Below are 20584 nucleotides of genomic sequence, written 5' to 3' on the forward strand. Positions count from 1 at the left end.
AAAGTGAAGCTAATTACCCCGTGGAATTCCTAAATTCTCAAACGCCTTCTGGAATGCCTCCACATGTACTCAAATTGAAGAAAGGTGCAATCATAATGCTTCTACGTAATTTAAATACAAGAAAGGGATTACTAAATGGAACACGTCTGATTATTATATCACTAAATGACCTGTACATTCATGGCAAAATGTTAAGTGGGAGCAAGAAAGGAGAAGAAGCATTCATACCTAGAATTGATTTAACCCCAATTGATACATCTCTTCCTTTCAAAGTGACCCGCCGACAATTTCCAGTGATCACAGCTTTTACCATGACGTTAAACAAGTGACTCACAAGGACAAAGTTTCAACAATGTTGACCTCTACTTACCATCTTCACCTGTCTTTAGTCATGGCCAGTTGTACGTTGCTGCACTCAGCAGAACGAGCAACATAAATAATCTCAAAATTTTAGCAGAAAAATCTATAGTTGGAGATAGAGTTTTGATAAAAAATATTGTTTTGCAAGAACTTTTGCAATAAAAGATTTTGTGTTCATATAATGCTTTGTGTATATATTTTGTACATATTTCCTTTGTTTTTTACTGGAATGAATATGTTTGTGTTGATAACTGAATTTTCTTATATTTTCTGCACTTAATGATCGGAAATTTAATCTATACCATTATATGAGATTCAAACGCGTGATATTGAATCCCGTCATTTTTAACGGACTCAGGCAGCTCTTTCGGTTATATTGCTTTGTAAACTATCCTACTTTTAATTAAAAATGCAACAACCCGTCTTCTACCACTCCTTCTACTCTCTTTTCTACCGGCCTCTATCTCTCTATCTATCTATCTATCTATCTGAAAAAAAAATCGCTGTCTTCATCAATCGTTATCGAAGCCTAAGATTTTGGACCAAGACTTACTAGAAATAACAGGAGTATGATTCAATTTCAATTCATACGTGATTTGAAGTTTTTGCGAAGAAACTGGGATGATTTAGTTGCAAAAAATATTATTATTATTATTTTTTTTTTCGCTTTCCAGGGGGCTCCGAGTTCCAAGGTTCCAGCTTCCAGGCATCCGAGTTTAAAAGCTCCGAGTTCCTGGACTCCGAGTTCCAAGGCTCCGAGTTCCAGGTTTCCGAGTAGTTCCAAGGCTCCGAGTTCTAAGGCTCCGAGTTTCAAGACTCTACGAGTAAGTGTGTTCCATTGGTTCGAGTTCCAATGCATTTTGCGGGAAAAGGATCCATGATTGTGGTGCATAGAAGTCACAGAGTTACTACCAGTAAGTACTATGGCCGTAAAATCTTACAACTTGCTATGAATGTTGTATGAGGACGAATCTATAGATCCAGTATGCCCCGCAAATGAAAATGTAGTAATAAGAGTGGCGAAAAACGGGTTGTTAATCAAAGCTGAAAGAAGTAGAAGAGAGAGCGCTCTAGAGCCCCTGAAACTACAGAGCAAACCCAGCAAAGGGAACCTGCTGATGGTTCCAGGCACAGAATACCAAGAGGAACTCTGCTCACAGAAAGAGAATTAGCTTTCTCTTGTAATCATGAGGAAAATGACAATGAACTCGCATTAATATCTCTTAGACCAATGAAATTCAGAAGAGAGTCGGATGGATTATGCTGTAACAGAGGACAGATTCATTTGGAAGACCTTCCAAGTCCTCCAGAACCTCTTCAGTCACTCTTGAATGGAGCTTCACAAGAACCCAAGGAATCCCTGCAACAGATCAGAGCATAAGATAACAGCTGTTCTGCCATGATCTCTTACATGCTCTTTTGTGTTATCCTCGGCAATTACAATTATCATTTCGAACTATGCACTATGTACTAATACCCTAGTACACTCATAGTAGTTCATTAATACTACTACACTATCACTAATACATTAGCACACTAGTAACAGTTCACTAATGCTAGTACATTAGTACTACTACATTAGTACTAGTATATTAGTACGATCACACTAGCATTATTACACTAGTACTGGTACATTGGTATAAGTTTACTGGTACAATAGTATTAATACACTAGTTCATGTAAAACTAATAGACGGCTAGTACATACGTAATAAAACTTAGAAACGAATATGTGAATATACGCAGGGAAGACTAAAGAAACTATGAGAAAGATATAAATAGAAAAATGCAAGGATCAACCGAAACTTTTACTGATAATATGTAAATGATAAATTAAAAGACTAACACGGAATAGTGAAACTGCGTGAAAGATACAAAGGATATATAAACGACATGGAAATGGCTGCCGAAGACGCTTCCCATGTCTGGCTGCTGCCGAAGACGGATCGCCGCCCCTCAGTCTGGCTGTCGAAGACGGGTCGCTACCCCCTTTTTCTGGCTGCCGAAGACGGGTCGCCGCCCCCTCTGTCCGGCTGTCGAAGACGGGTCGCCGCCCCCTCCTTCTGGCTGCCGAAGACCGGTCGCCACACCCTCTGTCTGGCTGCCGAAGACGAGTCACCGCCCCCTATGTCTGGCTGCCGAACACGGGTCGCCGCCCCCTATGTCTGTCTGCCGAAGACGGGTCGCCGCCCCTTATGTCTGGCTGCCGCCGCCCCCTATGTCTGGCTGCCGAAGACGGGTTGCCGCCACCTCCTCTTTCTGGCTGCCGAGGACGGGTCGTCGCTCTCTCCTTCTGGCTGCCGAAGGAGGGTCGCCGCCCCCACTGTCTGGCTGCCGATGACGGGTCGCCGCCCCCTATGTCTGGGTACCGAAGGCGGGTCGCCGCCCCTTATGTCTGGCTGCCGAAGACGGGTCGCCATCCTCTCTTCCTGACTGCCAAAGATGGGTCGCCGCCCCCTTCTTCTTGCTGCCGACGACGGGTCGACGCCCCTTCTTTTTGGCTGCCGAAGACGGCTCGCCTCTCTCTCTATCTGGCTGCCGAAGACGGGTCGCCGCCCCCTCAGTCTGGCTGCCGAAGATGGGTCGCTGCCCTCTCTGTCTGGCTGGCGAATACGGGTCGCCGCCCCTTCTTGCTGCCGAAGACGGGTCGCCGCCCCCTTATCTGTCTGCCGAAAACGGTGTTGTCGACCCCTATGTCTGGCTGACGAAGACGGGTCGCCGACCCCTCTCTCTGGCTGCTGAGGACGGGTCGCCACTCCCTCTGTCTGGCTGCCGATGATGGGTCGCCGCCCCCTCAGTCTGGCTGCCGAAGACGGATCGCCGCCTCCACTTTCTGGCTGCCTAAGACGGGTGGCCGCCCCCTCGCTCGGGCTGCTGAAGACGGGCCACCGCCCTCTATGTCTGGCTGACGAAGACGGGTCGTCGCCCCGCTGTCTGGCTGCCGAAGACGGGTCGCCGCCCCCTATGTCTGGCTGCCGTCCCCTTTGTCAGGCTGCCGAAGACGGGTCGCCGCCCCCTATGTCTGGCTGCCGAAGACGGGTCGCCGCCCACTATGTCTGGCTCCTTAAGATGGGTCGCAGCCCCCTCCTTCCGGCTGCTGAAGACGGGTCGCCGCCCCCTCTGTCTGGCTGCCGAAGACGGATCGCCGCCCCCGCTGTCTGGCTGAGGAAAACGAGTCGCCGCCCCCTCTGTCTAGCTGACGAAGACGGGTCGTCACCTCTTCATTCTGGCTGCTGAAGACGGGTCGCCGCCCCCTCTGTGTGGCTGCCGAAGCCGGGTCGACGTCCCCTCTTTCTGGCTGGCGAAGATGGGTCGCCGCCCCCTCTTTCTGGGTGCCGAGGACGGGTCGCCGCCTCCTCTTTCTGGCTGCCGAAGACGGGTCGCCACCCCGCTGTCTGGTTGTCGAAGACGGGTCGTCGCCCCCTCTATCTGGCTGCCGAAGATGGGTCGCCGCCCCCTGTGTCTGGCTGTCGGAGGCGGGTCGCTGACCCCCGCTTTCTGAATGCTGAAAACCGGTCGTCGACCCCTATGTCTGGCTGCCGAAGACGGGTCGAGGCCCCTTATGTCTGGCTGCCGAAGAAGGGTCGCCGACCCCTCTGTGTGACTACCGAAGACGGGTCGTCGCCCCCTATGTCCGGCTGCCGAATATGGGTCACTGCCCCTTATGTCTGGCTGCAGAAGACGGGTCGCCGCTCTCGCTTTCTGGCTGCCGAAGACGGGTCGCCGCCTCCTCTTTCTGGCTGCCGAAGACGGGTCCACGCCCCCTCTTTCTGGCTCCCAAAGACGGGTCGACGCCTCCTTTGTCTGTCTGCTGAAGACGGGTCTCCGCCCTCTATGTCTGGCTGCCAAAGTCGGGTCGCCGCCCCATCTGTCTGGCTGCCAAAAACGGGCCGCCCCCCCCTCCTTCTGGCTGCCGAAAACGTTTCGCCGCCCTCTTTGTTTGGCTGCCGAAGACGGGTCGCCGTCCCCTCTGTCTGGCTTCCAGAGATGGGTTGTCGCCCCTCCTTCTGGCTGCCGAGGACGGGTCGCCGCACCCTCTGTCTGGCTGCTAAAGACGGGTTGCCGCTCCTCCTTCTGGCTGCCGAGGACGGGTCGCCGCCCCCTCCCTCTGGTTGCCGAATACGGGTCGTCACCCCATATGTCTGGCTGCCGAAGACGGGTCGCCGCCCCCTTTTTCATACGGGAAACCAGGTTTGAAAAGATGGTTTGTCAAACGTGTTTAAAAAACGTTCACACGGTCAAACCAGGTTTGACAAATGGTTTGTCAAACAGGCTTGAAAACTCATTCACTCGGGCAAACTAGGTTTTGCAAGCGGTTTGTCAGCCGTATTTGAAAAACCGTTCACACGGTCAAACCAAGTTTGAAAAACGGTTTGTCAAACGTGTTTGAAAACACATTCACACGGGCAAACCAGGTTTGAAAAACGGTGTGTCAAACGTGTATGAAAAACCGTTCTCACGGTCAAACTAGTTATGACAAACGGTTTGTCAAACGTGTTTGAAAATACATTCACACGGGCAAACCAGGTTTGAAAAAGGTTTGTCAAACGTGTTTGCAAGACCGTTCACAAGGTCAAACCAGGTTTGACAAATGGTTTGTCAAACGTGTTTGAAAACACATTCACATGGGCAAACTAGGTTTGGCAAGCGGTTTGTCAAACGTGTTTGAAAAACCGTTCACACGGTCAAACCAGGTTTGAAAAAAGGTTTGTCAAACGTGTTTGAAAACACATTCACACGGGCAAACCAGGTTTGAGAAACGGTTTGTCAAATGTGTATGAAAAACCGTTCTCACTGTCAAACCAGTTATGACAAACGGTTTGTCAAACGTGTTTGAAAGTACATTCACACGGGGAAACCAGGTTTGAAAAAGGTTTGTCAAACGTGTTTGCAAGACCGTTCACAAGGTTAAACCAGGTTTGACAAATGGTTTGTCAAACGTGTTTGAAAACACATTCACATGGGCAAACTAGGTTTGGCAAGCGGTTTGTCAAACGTGTTTGAAAAACCGTTCACAGGGTCAAACCAAGTTTGAAAAACGGTTTGTTAAACGTGTTTGAAAACAGATTCACACGGGCAAACCAGGTTTGAAAAACTGTTTGTCAAATATGTATGAAAAACCGTTCTCACGGTCAAACCAGTTATGACAAACGGTTTGTCAAACATGTTTGAAAATACATTCACACGGGCAAACCAGGTTTGAAAAAGGTTTGTCAAACGTGTTTGCAAGACCGTTCACAAGGTCAAACCAGGTTTGACAAATGGTTTGTCAAACGTGTTTGAAAACACATTCACATGGGCAAACTAGGTTTGGCAAGCGGTTTGTCAAACGTGTTTGAAAAACCGTTCATACGGTCAAACCAGGTTTGAAAAAAGGTTTGTCAAACGTGTTTGAAAACACATTCACACGGGCAAACCAAGTTCGACAAACGATTTGTCCAACGTGTTTGTAAATACATTCACACGGTCAAACTACGTTTTAAAAAGGTTTGTCATACGTATTTGAAAACCGTTTACACGGTCAAAACAGGTTTGACACACGGTTTGTCAAACATGTTTGAAAACTCATTCACACGGGCAAACTAGGTTTGGCAAAAGCCTCCTCCTCCTCCTCCTCTCTCCCAAACTGAGTTCGGTTTATCGAATAACGACACTTGTGTCATGAGCCCTCTTAATCGAATGGTCAGTATCATTACAGTGACGTCATTTCTGCGTTAGTGTGTGTGTGTGTGTGTGTGTGTGTGTGTGTGTGTGTGTGTGTGTGTGTGTGTGTGTGTGAGAGAGAGAGAGAGCGAGAGAGAGAGAGAGAGAGAGAGAGAGAGAGAGAGAGAGAGAGAGAGAGAGAGAGAGAGAGAGAGAGAGAGAGAGAGAGAGAGAGAGAGAGACGTCCAAGCGGCTGGAAAATTGAGCTGAGATAACAGAAGCCGACATGACGTCATAACGTCCATCTTATGAAAAAGAAATTAATAACTACAGTACGAGCATCAAAACTCCAAAGCAATTTTTATATTTTCATCGACGCGTGGGAATTAAAATAAGAAAGAGCAGAAAAGCTTGACAAAGGCTTATAAATATTCATATTAATTTAGTATTATACGTAAACAAAGAAGAAAATAAAAGAAAAAATTTAGTTATTTCTATGAAATGATAATCCACGAAGTCGACATGACGTCACGAGGTCGTAACGGTCGAATATTTGAATCTGTTATTTCGCAGAAAATAGTAACGTTATTTTCATTTGTTTTATACATATACGTTTGATTTTTTCCTATTTGATTGAGGGTAGCCTTTCCCGTACACAAATGATGATTAACTGATAATGACAGAATTTTTTGTTACTTGTAAATAAAACAAATATAAGGGAATTAATACAATACATAAATAAATTATTTCGCCGATTAAGAATATAAATAAATAGTGATAATTTCAGGTCAATTTTACGTTAGTGTGACCTGTTTAGTGTTAGTGAGAGTTATCTAGTGGTAGTTAGTTTTATTGTTAGTACATTGTTACTGTAATTTCCACTAATGTATATATTTACGAACATAGAATACAAATTATATACACGCAATACTCACTCAAAAATATTAAGATAATTTGGGATAGAAAATACTCAAAGTATTGTATTTATTTATTTAAAAGTAATTAAAGACCGTCACAGGTAATTAAGTTAATCAATTAAAATATAATCAAAGTATTCATTTAAATGATTATAATATGACAAATTCTAATCCAACTCCAAAGACAATGTCTCCTAAGTCGTCTTCGTAGACAGAGTCAACAGTTGGCAAAGAAACTTGCTCGAAGCATCAAGACGAAATTAATATAATCTGGCTTTAAGTATCATTAATTATATCATATCTCATTTACTTATTTATCTAGTTGATAATTATCTTTGTATTTTACCGACTATTTATCTTTGATAATAATCGCTCGTAAAACGCATTTTCGTGAGGTATTAGCATAATAAGATTACAAAATAAAAACTAGATATATTAACACAAACCCACGTAAAGTAACTCTCTGCGTGCTATGACGTCATGTCGCTCTCGTAGTACAAAAATCCCATAAACTGTTATATTTCGTGTTTATCACTTTATGAAATTATATTTCACATTTTTATATATAAGAAATATATTTCGATAAATCACAAAACGAAAACTAAATAGATTAACACAAACTCACGCAAAGTAACCTTTCGCTCGTTATGACGTCATGTCGCTCTCGCTGTACAAAAATCTCATAAACTGTTATATTTCGTGTTTATCACTTTTTGAAATTATATTTCACGTGTTTTATATAAAAGATATATATTTGAATAAACTACAAAATAAAAACTAAATAGATTAACACAAGCCCACGCAAAGTAACCTTTCGCGCGTTATAACGTCATGTCGCATTCGCAGTACATAAATCTAATAAACTGATATATTTCGTGTTTTCATTTTATGAAATTATATCTCACGTTTTTATATAGAAGAAATATAATTGCATAAACTGCAAAATGAAAACTAAATAGATTAACACAAACCCACGCAAAGTAACCTTTCACGCATTACAAAAATCTCATTAACTGTTATATTTCATGTTTCACTTTATGAAATAAAATTTCACGTTTTTATATAGAAGAAATATACTTGCATATATCACAAATGTAAACTATATAGATTAACGTAAACCCACGAAAAGCAACCTTTCGCGCGTTATGACGTCATGTCGCTCTCGCAGTGCAAAAATCTCCTAAACTGTTATATTTCGTATGTATCACTTTATGAAATTATATTTCACGTTTTTGTATAAAATAAATGTATTTGAATAAATTACAAAATGAAAACTAAATAGATTAACACAAACCCACGCAAAATAACCTTTCGCTTGTTATGACGTCATGTCGCTCTCGCAGTACAAAAAACTTATAAACTATTATATTTCGTTATTATCACTTTATGAATTTTTATTTAAAGTTTTTATATAAAAGAAATACATTTGAATGAATGACAAAATGAAAACTAAATAGATTAACACAAACCCATGCAAAGTAACCTTTCGCTCGTTATGACGTCATGTCGCTTCCGCAGTACAAAAATCTTAAAAACTGTTATATTTCGTGTTTATCACTTTATGAAATTATATTTCACTTTTTATATAAAAGAAATATATATGAATAAATTAAACAATTAAAACTAAGTAGATTAAAACGAACCCACGCAAAGTAACCTTTCATGCGTTATGACGTCATGTCGCTCTCGCAGTACAAAAATCTTATAACCTGATATATTCCGTGTTTATCACTTTATGAAATTATATTTCTCGTTTTTGATATAGAAGAAATATATCTGCATGAATTACAAAATGAAAACTAAATAGATTAACACAAATCCACGAAAAGTAACCTTTCACGCGTTATGACGTCATGTCGCTCACGCAATACAAAAATCTCATACTGTTATATATCGTGTTTATCACTTTATGACATTATATTTCACGTTTTTATATGAAATATAATAATATTGAATAAATTACAAAATAAAAACTAAATCGATTAACACAAACCCAAGAACGTAACCTTTCGCTCGTTATGACGTCATGTTGCTCTTGCAGTACAAAAATCTCAAAAACTGTTGTATTTCGTGTTTATCACTTTATGAAATTATATTTCACGTTTTTTATATAAAAGAAGTATATATATGAATAAATTACAAAACAAAAACTAAATAGATTAACACAAACCCGCGCAAAGTAACCTTTCGCTCGTTATGACGTCATGTCGCTCTCGCTGTACAAAAATCTTATAAACTGTATCTTTTCGTGCTTATCACTTAATGAAATTATATTTCACTTTTTATATAAAAGATATATATTTGAATGAATTACAAAATGAAAATTGAATAGATTAACACAAGCTCATACAAATTAATCTTACACTCCTTATCACGTCATGTCGCTCTCGGAGTAGAAATTGTTACATTTCGTGTTTATCACTTATGGAATTATATTTCACGTTTTTATATAAAAGAAATACATATGAATAAATTACAAAATGAAAACTAAATAGATTAAAACAAACCCACGCAAAGGAACCTTTCAATCGTTATGACGTCATGTCGGTCTCGCAGTACAAAAATCTCATTAACTGTTATATCTAATGTTTATTACTTTATGAAATTATATTTCCCTTTTTTGTATAAGAGAAATATATTTGAATAAATTGCAAAATGAAAACACAAAGCCACTCAAAGTAACCTTTCGCACGTTATTACGTCATGTCGCTCTCACAATAAAAAAAATCTTATAAACTGTTATATTTCGTGTTTATCACTTTATGAATTCTTATTTCGTGTTTATCACTTTATGAATTCTTATTTCGTGTTTTATATAAAAGAAATATATTTGAATAAATTATAAAATGAAAACTAAATACATTAACACAAACCCAAGAAAGTAACCTTTCGCTCGCTATGACGTCATGTCGCTCTCGTAGTACAAAAATCTTATAAACTGTTATATTTCGTGTTTATTACTTTATGAAATTATATATCACGTTTTTTATTAAAAATATATATGAAAAAATACAAAATTGAAACTAAATACATTAACAAAAACCCTCGAAAAGTAACCTCTTGCACGTTATGACGTCATGTCACGCGCAGTACAAAAATCTTATAAATTGTAATATCTCATGTTTTTCACGTTATGAACTTGTAATTCACGTTTTATGTATAAAATATATATATTTGAATAAATTACAAAATGGAAACTAAATAGATTAACACAAACCCACGAAAAGTAACCTTTCGCACGTTATGACGTCATATCGCTCTCGTAGTACAAGAATCTTATAAACCGTTATATTTCGTGTTTATTATTTTATGAATTTTCATTATATGTTTTTATACAAAAGAAATATATTTGAATAAGTTGCAAAATCAAAACTAAATAGATTAACACAAACCCACGAAAAGTAACCCTTTGCACGTTATGACGTCATGTCACTCTCGTAGAACAAAAATCTTATAAACAGTTATATTTCATGTTTATCTTTTTATGAATTTTTATTTCATGCTTTATACAAAAGAAATATATTTGAATTATCTATAAAATCAAAACTAAGTAGATTAACACAAACCCAAGAACGAAACCTTTCGCTCGTTATGACGTCATGTCGCTCTCGAAGTACAAAAATCTTATAAACTGTTATACCTCGTGTTTGTTACTTTATGAAATTATATTTCACGTTTTTATATAAATAAATATATTTGAATAAACTACAAAATGAAAACAAAAATAGATTAACACAAACACACACAAAGTAACCTTTCATGCGTTATGACGCCATGTCGCTCTCGCAATACAAAAATCTCATTAACTGTGTTTATCACTTTATGAGATAACATTTCAAGTTTTTATATAAAAGAAATATACTTGCATAAATCACAAAATGAAAACTAAATAGATTAACATAAACCTACACAAAGTAAACTTTCGCGCGTTATGACGTTATGTTGCTCTCGCAGTACAAATATCTCATAAACTGTTATATTTTGTGTTTATCACTTTATGAAATTATGTTTCATGTTTTCATATAAAAGATATATATTTGAATAGATTACAAAATAAAAACTAAATAGATTGAAACAAACTCACGAAAAGTAACCTTTTGCTCGTAATGACGTCATGTTGCATTCGCAGTAAATTCTTTTTATAAACTTATATTACGTAATTATCACTTTATGAAATTATATTATATTAAAGAAATATATTTGCATAAACTACAAAATGAAAACTAAATAGATTAACACAAACCCACGCAAAGTAACTTTTCACGCGTTATTAACGTCATGTCGCTTACGCATTACAAAAATCTCATAAACTGTTATGTATCGTGTTTATCACTTTATGAAATGTTATTCCACGTTTTTATATAAAATAAATATACCTGCATAAATCACAAAATGTAATCTAAATAGATTAACATAAACGCACGCAAAGTAATCTTTCGCGCGTTATGACGTCATGTCGCTCTCGATGTACAAAAATCTCATAAACTGTTATATTTCGTGTTTATCACTTTATGAAATTATATATCACGTTTTGATATGAAAGAAATATATTTGAATAAAGTAAAAATTTAAAACTAAGATAACACAAACCCACGCAAAGTAACCGTGCGCTCGTTAAGATGTCATGTCGCTCTCGCAGTACAGAAATCTCATAAATTGTTATATATCGTGTTTATCTCTTTATGAAATTATATTTCACGTTTTTTTTTATAAAAGCAATTTATTTAGATAAATTATAAAATCAAAACTAAACAGATAAACACAAACCCACCCAAAGCAACCTTTCGCACGTTATGACGTCATGTCGCTCTCGCAGTACAAAAAGCTTATAAACTGTTATATTTCGTGTTTATCGCTTTATGAAATTATATATCACGTTTTATATAGAATAAATATATATATGAATAAATTACAAAATGAAAACTAAATAGATTAACACAAACCCACGAAAAATAATCTTTCGTACGTTATAACGTCATGTCCCTCTCGCAGTACAAAAATCTTATAACCTGATATATTCCGTGTTTATCAATTTTTGAAATTATATATCACGTTTGTATGTAAAAGAAATATATATGAATAAATTAAAAAATGAAAACTAAATAGATTAACACAAACCCACGCAATGTATTCTTTCCCTCGTTATGACGTCATGTCGCTCTCGCAGCCCAAAAATCTAATAAACTGTTATATTTTGTGTTTATTACTTGATGAAATAGTATTTCACGTTTTTTATATAAAAGAAGTGTATTTGAATAAATTACAAAATGAAAACTATATAGATTAACACAAACCCCACGCAAAATAACCTTTCGCGCATTGTGACGTCATGTCGCTCGCGTAGCACAAAAACCTCATAAACTATTGTATTTTGTGTTTATCACTTTATGAAATTATGTTTCACTTTTTTATATAAAATAGATATATTTGGATAAATTACAAAATGAAAACTAAATAGATTAACACAAACAAACGCAAAGTAACCTTTCGCGCGTTATGACGTCATGTCGCTCTCGCAGTACAAAAATCTCATAAACTGTTATTTATCGTGTTTATCACTTTAAGAAATTATTTTTCACGTTTTTTTATATAAAAGAAATATATTTGACTTAAAAAATTAAAACTATATAGATTAACACAAACCCACCCAAAGTAACCTGTCGCGCGTTATGACGTCATGTCGCATTCGCAGTACAAAAATCTCCTTTATTGCTATATTTCGTGTTTATCGCTATATTAAATTATATTTTACTTTCTTATATAACATAAATATATTTGAATAAATTATAAAATGAAAACTAAATAGATTAACACAAACCCACACAAAAGTAATCTTTTGCGCGTCCTGACGTCATGTCACTCTCGCCGTACGAAAATCTCATTTCGTGTTTATCACTTTATGAAATGACATTTCACGTTTTTTTTTATAATAGAAATATATTTGAATAAATGTGTTCATAAATACTCCTTAACCTAACCATACCCCACCTATCTTTAACCCTAACCAAAATATTTCTTTTAGAAATGATATATAGTCATCCAAGTACCTGGAGGGATAAGGTATCAGAATATATATAGTAATGGGGGTCTATCTCCAAAACCATAGGAGTTCGTGAACAAATAACAAACAAACAGACAGAGGCTACTATATTATAGTATATATATGTGTGTATATATATATATATATATATATATATATATATAATATATATGTATATATAAATATATATATATATATATATATATATATATATATACAAATGTTGAGGCATTGTGACAGGTTGGTGAAGGTGGGTGAGGAAGACATAAATCAGAGTCCAAGTTTATTTCTGACTAGTTTCGCACAAATAGTCTTCTTTAGAGAAATAATGTAATAAGGAGAAGTTAGTTAGTTAGTTTATTATTTAACATTAGTACATGAATATATACACAATCACATACACGTATGTATATATACTCGTGCATACATATACTTATAACTATATATATATACATATAAAAATGCGCGGGCCACAAGCCCGCCGCTGGGGCTTACGCCCCGATATTTTGCTACCATGTTTCAGCGAGGGGGCGGAATGTCTCGCATGATGGTTAGCAATTTGCTAGGTGTGTTAAGAGCCCGCCTGACCAAATGGGCGGCCAAAGCTTCCTCATCCTGTGGGCCCTCGATGGGTTGCTGTCTTAGTTGAGCTGTGGCGGGGCAGTGAACCAGGTAGTGTATCAGCGGTCGACGGCTCTGGAGGCCGCAGTGTTCGCACTCCTGACCACTGAACTCGGGCCGTAGCTGCTCCAGCGTGCCGTACCCGAGCCGGAACCTGTGCAACCGAACTTGGTCGGCTCTAGTTAGCGGACGGCCGCATTGTAGCGGCTGGTAATTTGTGGTGGCAGCGTACCATGCTGCCTGCCGCGAGGTTCTCTCCATGGTGCGATGGTGGTGATGAGCGGAGTGCCAGGTGCTCCGCTTAGCCTGCGTCTTGATCTGCTGCAGGCTGGGGAGGACGTAGCAGGATACTGCGGGCATGGTGCTAGCTGCTCGGGCTGCTGCATCCGCCAACTCGTTCCCTCGGAGCCCCACGTGACTGGGTACCCAGTTCATCCGTAGGTGCCGGCCTTCACCGGCAAGTCTCTGCGCGCTGAGGTGAATGGATGTTACCAGCTGGATGTTGTCGGTGGGGCTGGCTTGCTGGAGTGTCTGGAGGGAAGATTTGGAGTCTGTGTGTATAATTACCGCACCTTCACGATGGTGAAGGGCGTGCTCCAGGGCTTGCTGTATGGCAACTAACTCCGTCTGCAGGGTAGAACAGTGGTCGGGGGTCCTCCATGACAGCGTCTCCCCGCCGGTGACTGCCGCCGCTCCGGTCGTGCCTCGAACAGGGTCCACAGATCCGTCTGTGTAGTACACGGCTCCCCCTGGGATGCTGGCCTGTGTCACAGATGCCAGCGCGTGTAACCGCAGCTCGTGTTGTGTGCACTGTGCCTTCCTTGCTGGCGGGTTGTTGATGATGATTTCGACGGGTGGGGGCTGCCATGGGGCCGGTACAACGTAGTTTGCAACGGCCAGATCCGGACTCCACATGGCTATTTGACCGTCGTCGAACAGTGCATTGGTGGCGTCAGCTATCCTCCGTAGCCAGGTGTTTGTGCTGAAGAGGTCCCGTCGCTGCGGTAGGGTCCTTTTGATTTTGGTTCGTGCTATGGTCTCCCTGTCTTGTCGGAGGATCTTAGCCACCCGGCAAGTCGCAATATGTTGAACCCTGGAGGCCAGAGGTACCAGTCGAGTCTCACTTTGCATTATGGACATACTGGTCCAGCGAGGTGCCCCGAGCATGGTCCTCATGGCCTGGTTCTGGATGCACTCGATCCTCCTTTGTTGGGTGGGTGACAGGGAAACCAGCACGACAGCGCTGTAGTCAATCAACGAGCGGACGGCCTGTATGTAGTACAGGCGCAGCACGGCATGTGAGGCTCCAGAGTGTGTCCTTGTCATCGCCCTCATGACATTGATTCTCGTCCTCGTCCTCTCCCTTAGGTAGGTGACCTGGGTGTTGAAGGATAAGCCTTGGTCAACCCATACTCCCAGGTACTGGTACGAGCTGGTCCAAGCCAGCTGGATACCCTGAATGTGGAGGTGGGACAACGGGGTGGTGGCCTTAAGCATCAAGGCCTTGGACTTCTCAGCTGAGATCTTGAGGCCCAGTTCTTCACACTTGTTAGAGATAAGATCAAGGCCCTCTTGTGCTCTGGTGATCCTATTGCCTCGGGTTTTGCCCGAGACGACAAGAACCAGGTCGTCGGCATAGCTGAGAAGCGCCGTGCCACCCCGGAAGGGTAGGCTCACCAACTGTTCCATTAGGAGGTTGAAGAGGACGGGGCTGAGAACCCCACCCTGCGGAGTGCCGTTCTCTAGGTCCCGGTAGGCTGAAAGGTGGCCTTGGAACCTGACCCGGGCGCGTCGGTGTAGCAGGTAGTCCTCTATCCAGGAGAGGAGTCGTCCCTGGACACCCCGCTGTACCAGCGCATCTAGGATGGCGTGAGCACTGGCTAGCTCGAACGCTTTTTCCAGGTCGAGGAAAACGGCCACGGCAGGGCGGTTGTCTATGTGACTCAGGAGAGTCATGATGCTGTCGGCCGTCCCTACGCCCTTGGAGAATCCGAAGATGTGTGGGTGGAGGGGGCCCAGACGCCACATGAGTCGGGTGAGTACCATGCGCTCCGCTGTCTTGGCCGTGCAGCTCAGCAAGGAGATGGGACGTGGCTTGGAGGGCTCCCTGGGCTTAGGGATGGGCTGGATGTCCGCTCGTTTCCAGGTGGTTGGGAGACGTCCTACCAGCCACGAATGGTTCATCAGGGCCAGTAGTGCTGCCTCCCCGGCAGGCCCCGCGTGAGCTAGCATAGAATAGGTCACGCCATCCGCTCCCGTAGCCGTATCTCTACCTTTCTTGGCCCGGGCCAGTTCTTGTGGCGTGAAAGGTACATCGGTGACGTCAGGTGTTGCTCGCGCCGTACCGACGGCCTGCTCTCGTGCTGGCCTGAGCTGCTGCTGGAGGTTCTGCATCTGTGCGGGGAGCTGGGAGTTGGCGCACCGTGTGGCGAACATATCCGCTAGTCGTTCTGCTTCCTGTTGTGGCTCTGGGTGTGAGGCAGGACGAGGGGCGCGCTTCCCGGAAGCCGTCCTCAGTTTGGCCCACAAGTCTGCCAAGCTGGTGTGCTGGGAAAAGCTGGCACACCACTCCAGCCATTTGGCCTCCCGTACCCGGCTTGAGACTTGTCGAGCGTGTGTAACCACTTCCTTCAACAATTGTAGGTTAGTTGAAGTGGGTCGCTTGCGGTACAGCTTCCGATGAATGTTGACCAGGTGATTCTGCTCCCGGACTTCCTCATTGTAGAACCACCAGTTCCGACGCCATCGATGCCCTGGATGTCGTCTGGGGATGGCTGCTTCTGCTGCTCTTTCGATTGCTGTAGTGAATTCTGTTTCTCGCTGGTCTAGGTCCTCCGGCGGGTCGCACGCTTTCCACCAGTCATCCAGGGCGGCCTGGAACTTCTTCCAGTCCGCCCTCCGCAGGTCCCATCGAGGTGGTTGGAGCGGTGGTAGTGGGAGTGCGGCCCTTAGAGTGGTGATGACGGCGTAGTGGTCGCTGGTGAGAGTAGGATGCACACGCCAGCTACTTCCGGAAACTAGATTGGTTGACACCAGGGTGAGATCCAGTCTGCCTCCCCGGACGTGAGTGGGTTCCCCAGTATTTAGAAGGGAGATGTCCTGGACCTCTTCCAACGTGGTTGCCAGTTGGCGGCCGGTCGGGTTAGTCGGAGAGGGGGAGTGAAGCAGTGGATGATGGGCGTTGAAGTCTCCAGCTACTAAGATATTGTTGTGGGTAGCTAGTGACAGTATCTCATCGACCTCCAACAGTTTCCCGGGGCTCCTGTAGATGTTATAGATGAGGAGTGGCAGGTCGGGAAGGAGGAGCTCCACAGCCATCACCTCCACACCCTCACCACAGTGTACGGGTCGCGCAACCCTGCGGTGTGGTAGGTTATTCTTCACCAGCACCATGCAACCACGGTGTCCTATGCCTCTGTCAAGCGGGAGTGAGTGGACCGTGTAGCCCCCTATTCTCCATTCGAAGTCACCGGGTGCTAATGTTTCCTGTAGAAGCACGATATCCATGCCCTCCTCCATGATTGTTTGGAGGAGTTGGTGCTTCTTGTTGCGTATTCCCTGCATGTTCCACTGGAGCACCTTCAGGCTGCCGAGGTCGTGTGGTGCTGGAGAATTTCTCATGTGCGCATTACTCTGCTCCATCTTGGTGGTGGGGGGAGACGCTGTTGGTGGGTGTCCTGGCAGGCTGGTGCGGGTTGGGTAATGTGCCCTCGAAAGTGGCCGCCATTACTTCTCGAATGAGAAGAGAGGCCAGGTCTTCATCTCTGCCTGGAACAGTGTTTGGCTGTTGTAGCAGGCGTCTGAAGACTGCTGCAGCTGCCATGAGCATCCCCTCAAGCGGTGGGTAGCGGGTGGCAATGGGCCTGACTCCGGTCGCTGGTTTGTCTCCGGCCGGGAGTTTGGCTGGAGGGACTGCGGTAGTGGATGTGGCGAGGGTTGCCGGGGCGGTTCTCCTAGCTGGGGGTGCTGGAGTTTCTGGTGTCTTCTTCTTTCGTCGTCGACGTCTCTTGCGCCGGGCGTTGTGGATCTCTGCTTGGGGCCTAGTTGAGGGCTGGGTTTGTGTTGGGGGAGGGTTAGGCTGCTCTTCCAGTTCTTGGCGGGGGGTGGGTGCTTGACCCCAGGCTGGGCGTGATGGTGGGGGAGCGGGCACGAACAGAGGCTGCTGCTGCTGGGAGGGGGGTGGTGCGTTCCGCGCTTCGCCTTGAGGGTTTTGTCTGCCGCCAGGGAGCCGTCGGATGCGTTCTGGACAGCGAGGATGCCATGCGTGGTGCTTTTTTTGACAGTTGGGGCACCGAGCCGTGGTGGCCTGGTTCTCCTTGTGCTTCTCTATGCACACTTCCGTTGCGTGTGCTAAGCTGCATACTCCGCATCTCGTGGTGTTGGGGCAGCAACTCTGCAGGTGGTTATATCGTTGGCACTTGTAGCACCGTATCGGCTCTCGGTCGTAGGGCCTTAGGGCGTACTTTCCCCATGGCCCCAGGTCGAGTTTTTCCGGTAGGGGCCCCTCAAGTTCTACCAGAACCTGGCGGGTTGAAACTTTGTCCCGCGTATTGCGGAGCCGTTCCGCCCTGAGGACGCTGGGGTGGTCTCCCACCGCTTCCAGGGGCATATCCAATGGAAAGCGTTGGAGGATACCCTTGGTGCGCTTGTCGCTGGGGTCCAGAAGCACCAGCTTAGGAGTGGGACCCTGTGCGAGGGTGCGCATCCTAGACGTGCTATCGTCGTCCTTGGGGGTGAGTACATACTCCCCTTTCAGATTTGGCCTGATGGTCATGCTTAGTCCGGGGTTGGCTCGCTGGAGGGATAGTATGGCCTGATACTGGCTGGTGTGGCTGTTGGTCTCCCCGAGTTTGAACTTTGGAAGACCCGTCGTTCGAGGGGCGCGTTGCTTTTTGGCGGCGCCGACCACTGTCCATCCGTCGTCTCCGTTGCCGCTGCTATTAGGGGAAACGCTACCGTCTGCCTCAGTGGTGCTCCCTCTGCTGCTGCTTGCCTCGGTGATGCCTGCGCATGCGCCGTCTGAAGTGCTCCTTCCATTGTCATTACTATCTCGATCCTCGGGGTCCATAAAGCACAGATCAATATCTGAAGGTACATGACCTTTGCTGATCTTTGTCTTCGGTAGCCCATCTGCTGCTTCCTCGTCCTCCGAGTCATCAAAGATGCTTCTTTTCTTCATAGCGGACACAGCACCGGACGAGTGTAGACAATAAGGAGAAAATAATGCGAACATATATATGGGGCACTGAGGACAACAGGACAACTAGGACATTACGCCACCGGAACGAAGACCCCTCAATAACGGACAACAGGACAAAATCCCCAATACACAGAGGCGATCCTGGGTGAGCTCTCCGAAGCTCCTCAGTGCCCCATATATAATGCGAACATATATATGGGGCACTGAGGAGCTTCGGAGAGCTCACCCAGGATCGCCTCTGTGTATTGGGGATTTTGTCTTGTTGTCCGTTACTGGGGGGTCTTCGTTCCGGTGGCGTAATGTCCTAGTTGTCTTGTCCGCTATTGAGGGGTCTTTGCTCCGGTGGCGTAATGTCCTAATTGCTGTTGCTATGGCTGCGGTGGATTTTGTCCATTTGATGTCACCCGTTCTTTGGTTAGTATTTTCATTGGTAGCAATGTACAGTGCTTCCAGTACTTTCCTTTTCGGTTTGGATAACTTTTCTTCTAGTATATACATATATATATACATATATATATACATATATATATATATATATATATATATATATATATATATATATTGATAAATTGTTTAAGACAAATGAGAGAGTGATAGGTGGGGAAGGGTAAACGAAGATGGGCTAAGAATACATTTATTGTTCTTACGTTTCGGTTATTATAACCTTCCTCTGAGAACTTGTTACAGAACATCTTGGTCACAACATTTATACCCGTAGTGGGGGAACTTGTGAAGCTTCGAGTGTCAGGTTTTTTCTAGCGCATTTATTATTAAGAGACTGGCTGCTTTAGATAGGCATATAAATCCTTCTCTGTCGTTATTATTTTCTTTGACATTTATATGTGCAGCTTCAACTGTCTTGGGGGGGTTCTTTTTTAATCCTTTGTGTAAAATTTCAACTTTACTCCATTCGGGAAGGTTGTTGCATATTTCGAGGTGGCGGACCAGGGAGTTGGACGTTCTGTGTGCTTTTAAATCATTCCTATGTTCGTTTATCCTCTTCTCGATTCCTCGACCTGACTCACCGATATAAGCCGAGGGGCAGCCACTACATGGAATGCGGTAGATCACACTGAGGTCGTTGTTGTCATTAGTGTGGTTTTTAAACATTTTACCTATTTTATTACATGATACCTTGGCGATGTTTATGCCACCTTTCAGTAAATATCTATCAATAATTTCGGTTTTATCAGAATTAGGTACAGTAATGAAATGCGGTGTGACTAGGTTTTTTGTTGCTGTATGGTCATTTGATCCGGACGCTTGGTCGTTTGGTCCGCTGGTTTGGGCGTTCGATTTATCGTGGATTTTTCTAGCTTTGCCTTCTGTTTTGGTTATCAGGCCGCCTGGATATTTTAATTCTTTAAAAGTTTTTCTGATAAAAGACAACTCGTTTTCAAGGAGTTCACTGCTGCATATACGGTAGGCTCGAAGAAAGAAGCCTATAAGGACACCAGTTTTAGTTCGTTTACTGTGGGCTGAGAAAAAGTGAACAAAGTCGTCTTTATTAGTAGGCTTTCTGTACACTGAAAACCTAAGATGATTAGAGCCTCTGTGTATTAGTGTATCTAAAAAGGGGAGTTTGCAGTCTTTCTCTTTTTCAACTGTGAACTGGATGTCTTCATGAACTGCGTTAAGCCTTCTCATTTTGTTTTCAATGTTGGTGTCTTTTGGTGTTATTACGAGTATATCATCCACGTATCTCAGCCAAGTGGTACCTCTACCCATGATGTTAATATATTTATCATTTTCCAACACCTCCATAAACAGACAAGCAAGAATAGCCGAAAGTGGGCTTCCCATT

General features: G+C 43.3%; 1 protein-coding gene across 1 annotated transcript; it reads right to left on the reverse strand.

Annotated features, from left to right (window-relative positions):
* Positions 1-3784: 3784 nt before the first annotated feature.
* LOC143022856 (uncharacterized) lies at positions 3785-17201 on the reverse strand. Its single transcript, XM_076181239.1, has 3 exons — positions 16807-17201; positions 14406-16557; positions 3785-3895 (listed from the first exon to the last, which is right to left on the reverse strand). The coding sequence occupies exons 1-3, from the start codon at positions 17199-17201 to the stop codon at positions 3785-3787; spliced, it is 2658 nt and encodes an 885-aa protein (XP_076037354.1).
* Between the last annotated feature and the right edge of the window lie 3383 nt (positions 17202-20584).

The sequence above is a fragment of the Oratosquilla oratoria genome, unplaced genomic scaffold, assembly GCF_046742065.1.
Source record: "Oratosquilla oratoria isolate Oo_2021 unplaced genomic scaffold, ASM4674206v1 SCAFFOLD206, whole genome shotgun sequence".
In the NCBI taxonomy this organism is placed as follows: Eukaryota; Metazoa; Arthropoda; class Malacostraca; order Stomatopoda; family Squillidae; genus Oratosquilla; species Oratosquilla oratoria.

What these genes read in the sequence shown, in the direction of transcription:
- LOC143022856 (XM_076181239.1), bottom strand. Translation starts at nt 17,201, where the DNA reads ATGAGAAATTCTCCAGCACCACACGACCTCGGCAGCCTGAAGGTGCTC. An exon ending in TTGGAGGTCGATGAGATACT is followed by an intron (nt 16,558 to 16,806) that starts GTCACTAGCTAC and finishes TACTCTCACCAG; the next exon opens with CGACCACTACGCCGTCATCA. An exon ending in TCATCATCAACAACCCGCCA is followed by an intron (nt 3,896 to 14,405) that starts GCAAGGAAGGCA and finishes CGTCTTCGGCAG; the next exon opens with CCAGACATAGGGGTCGACGA.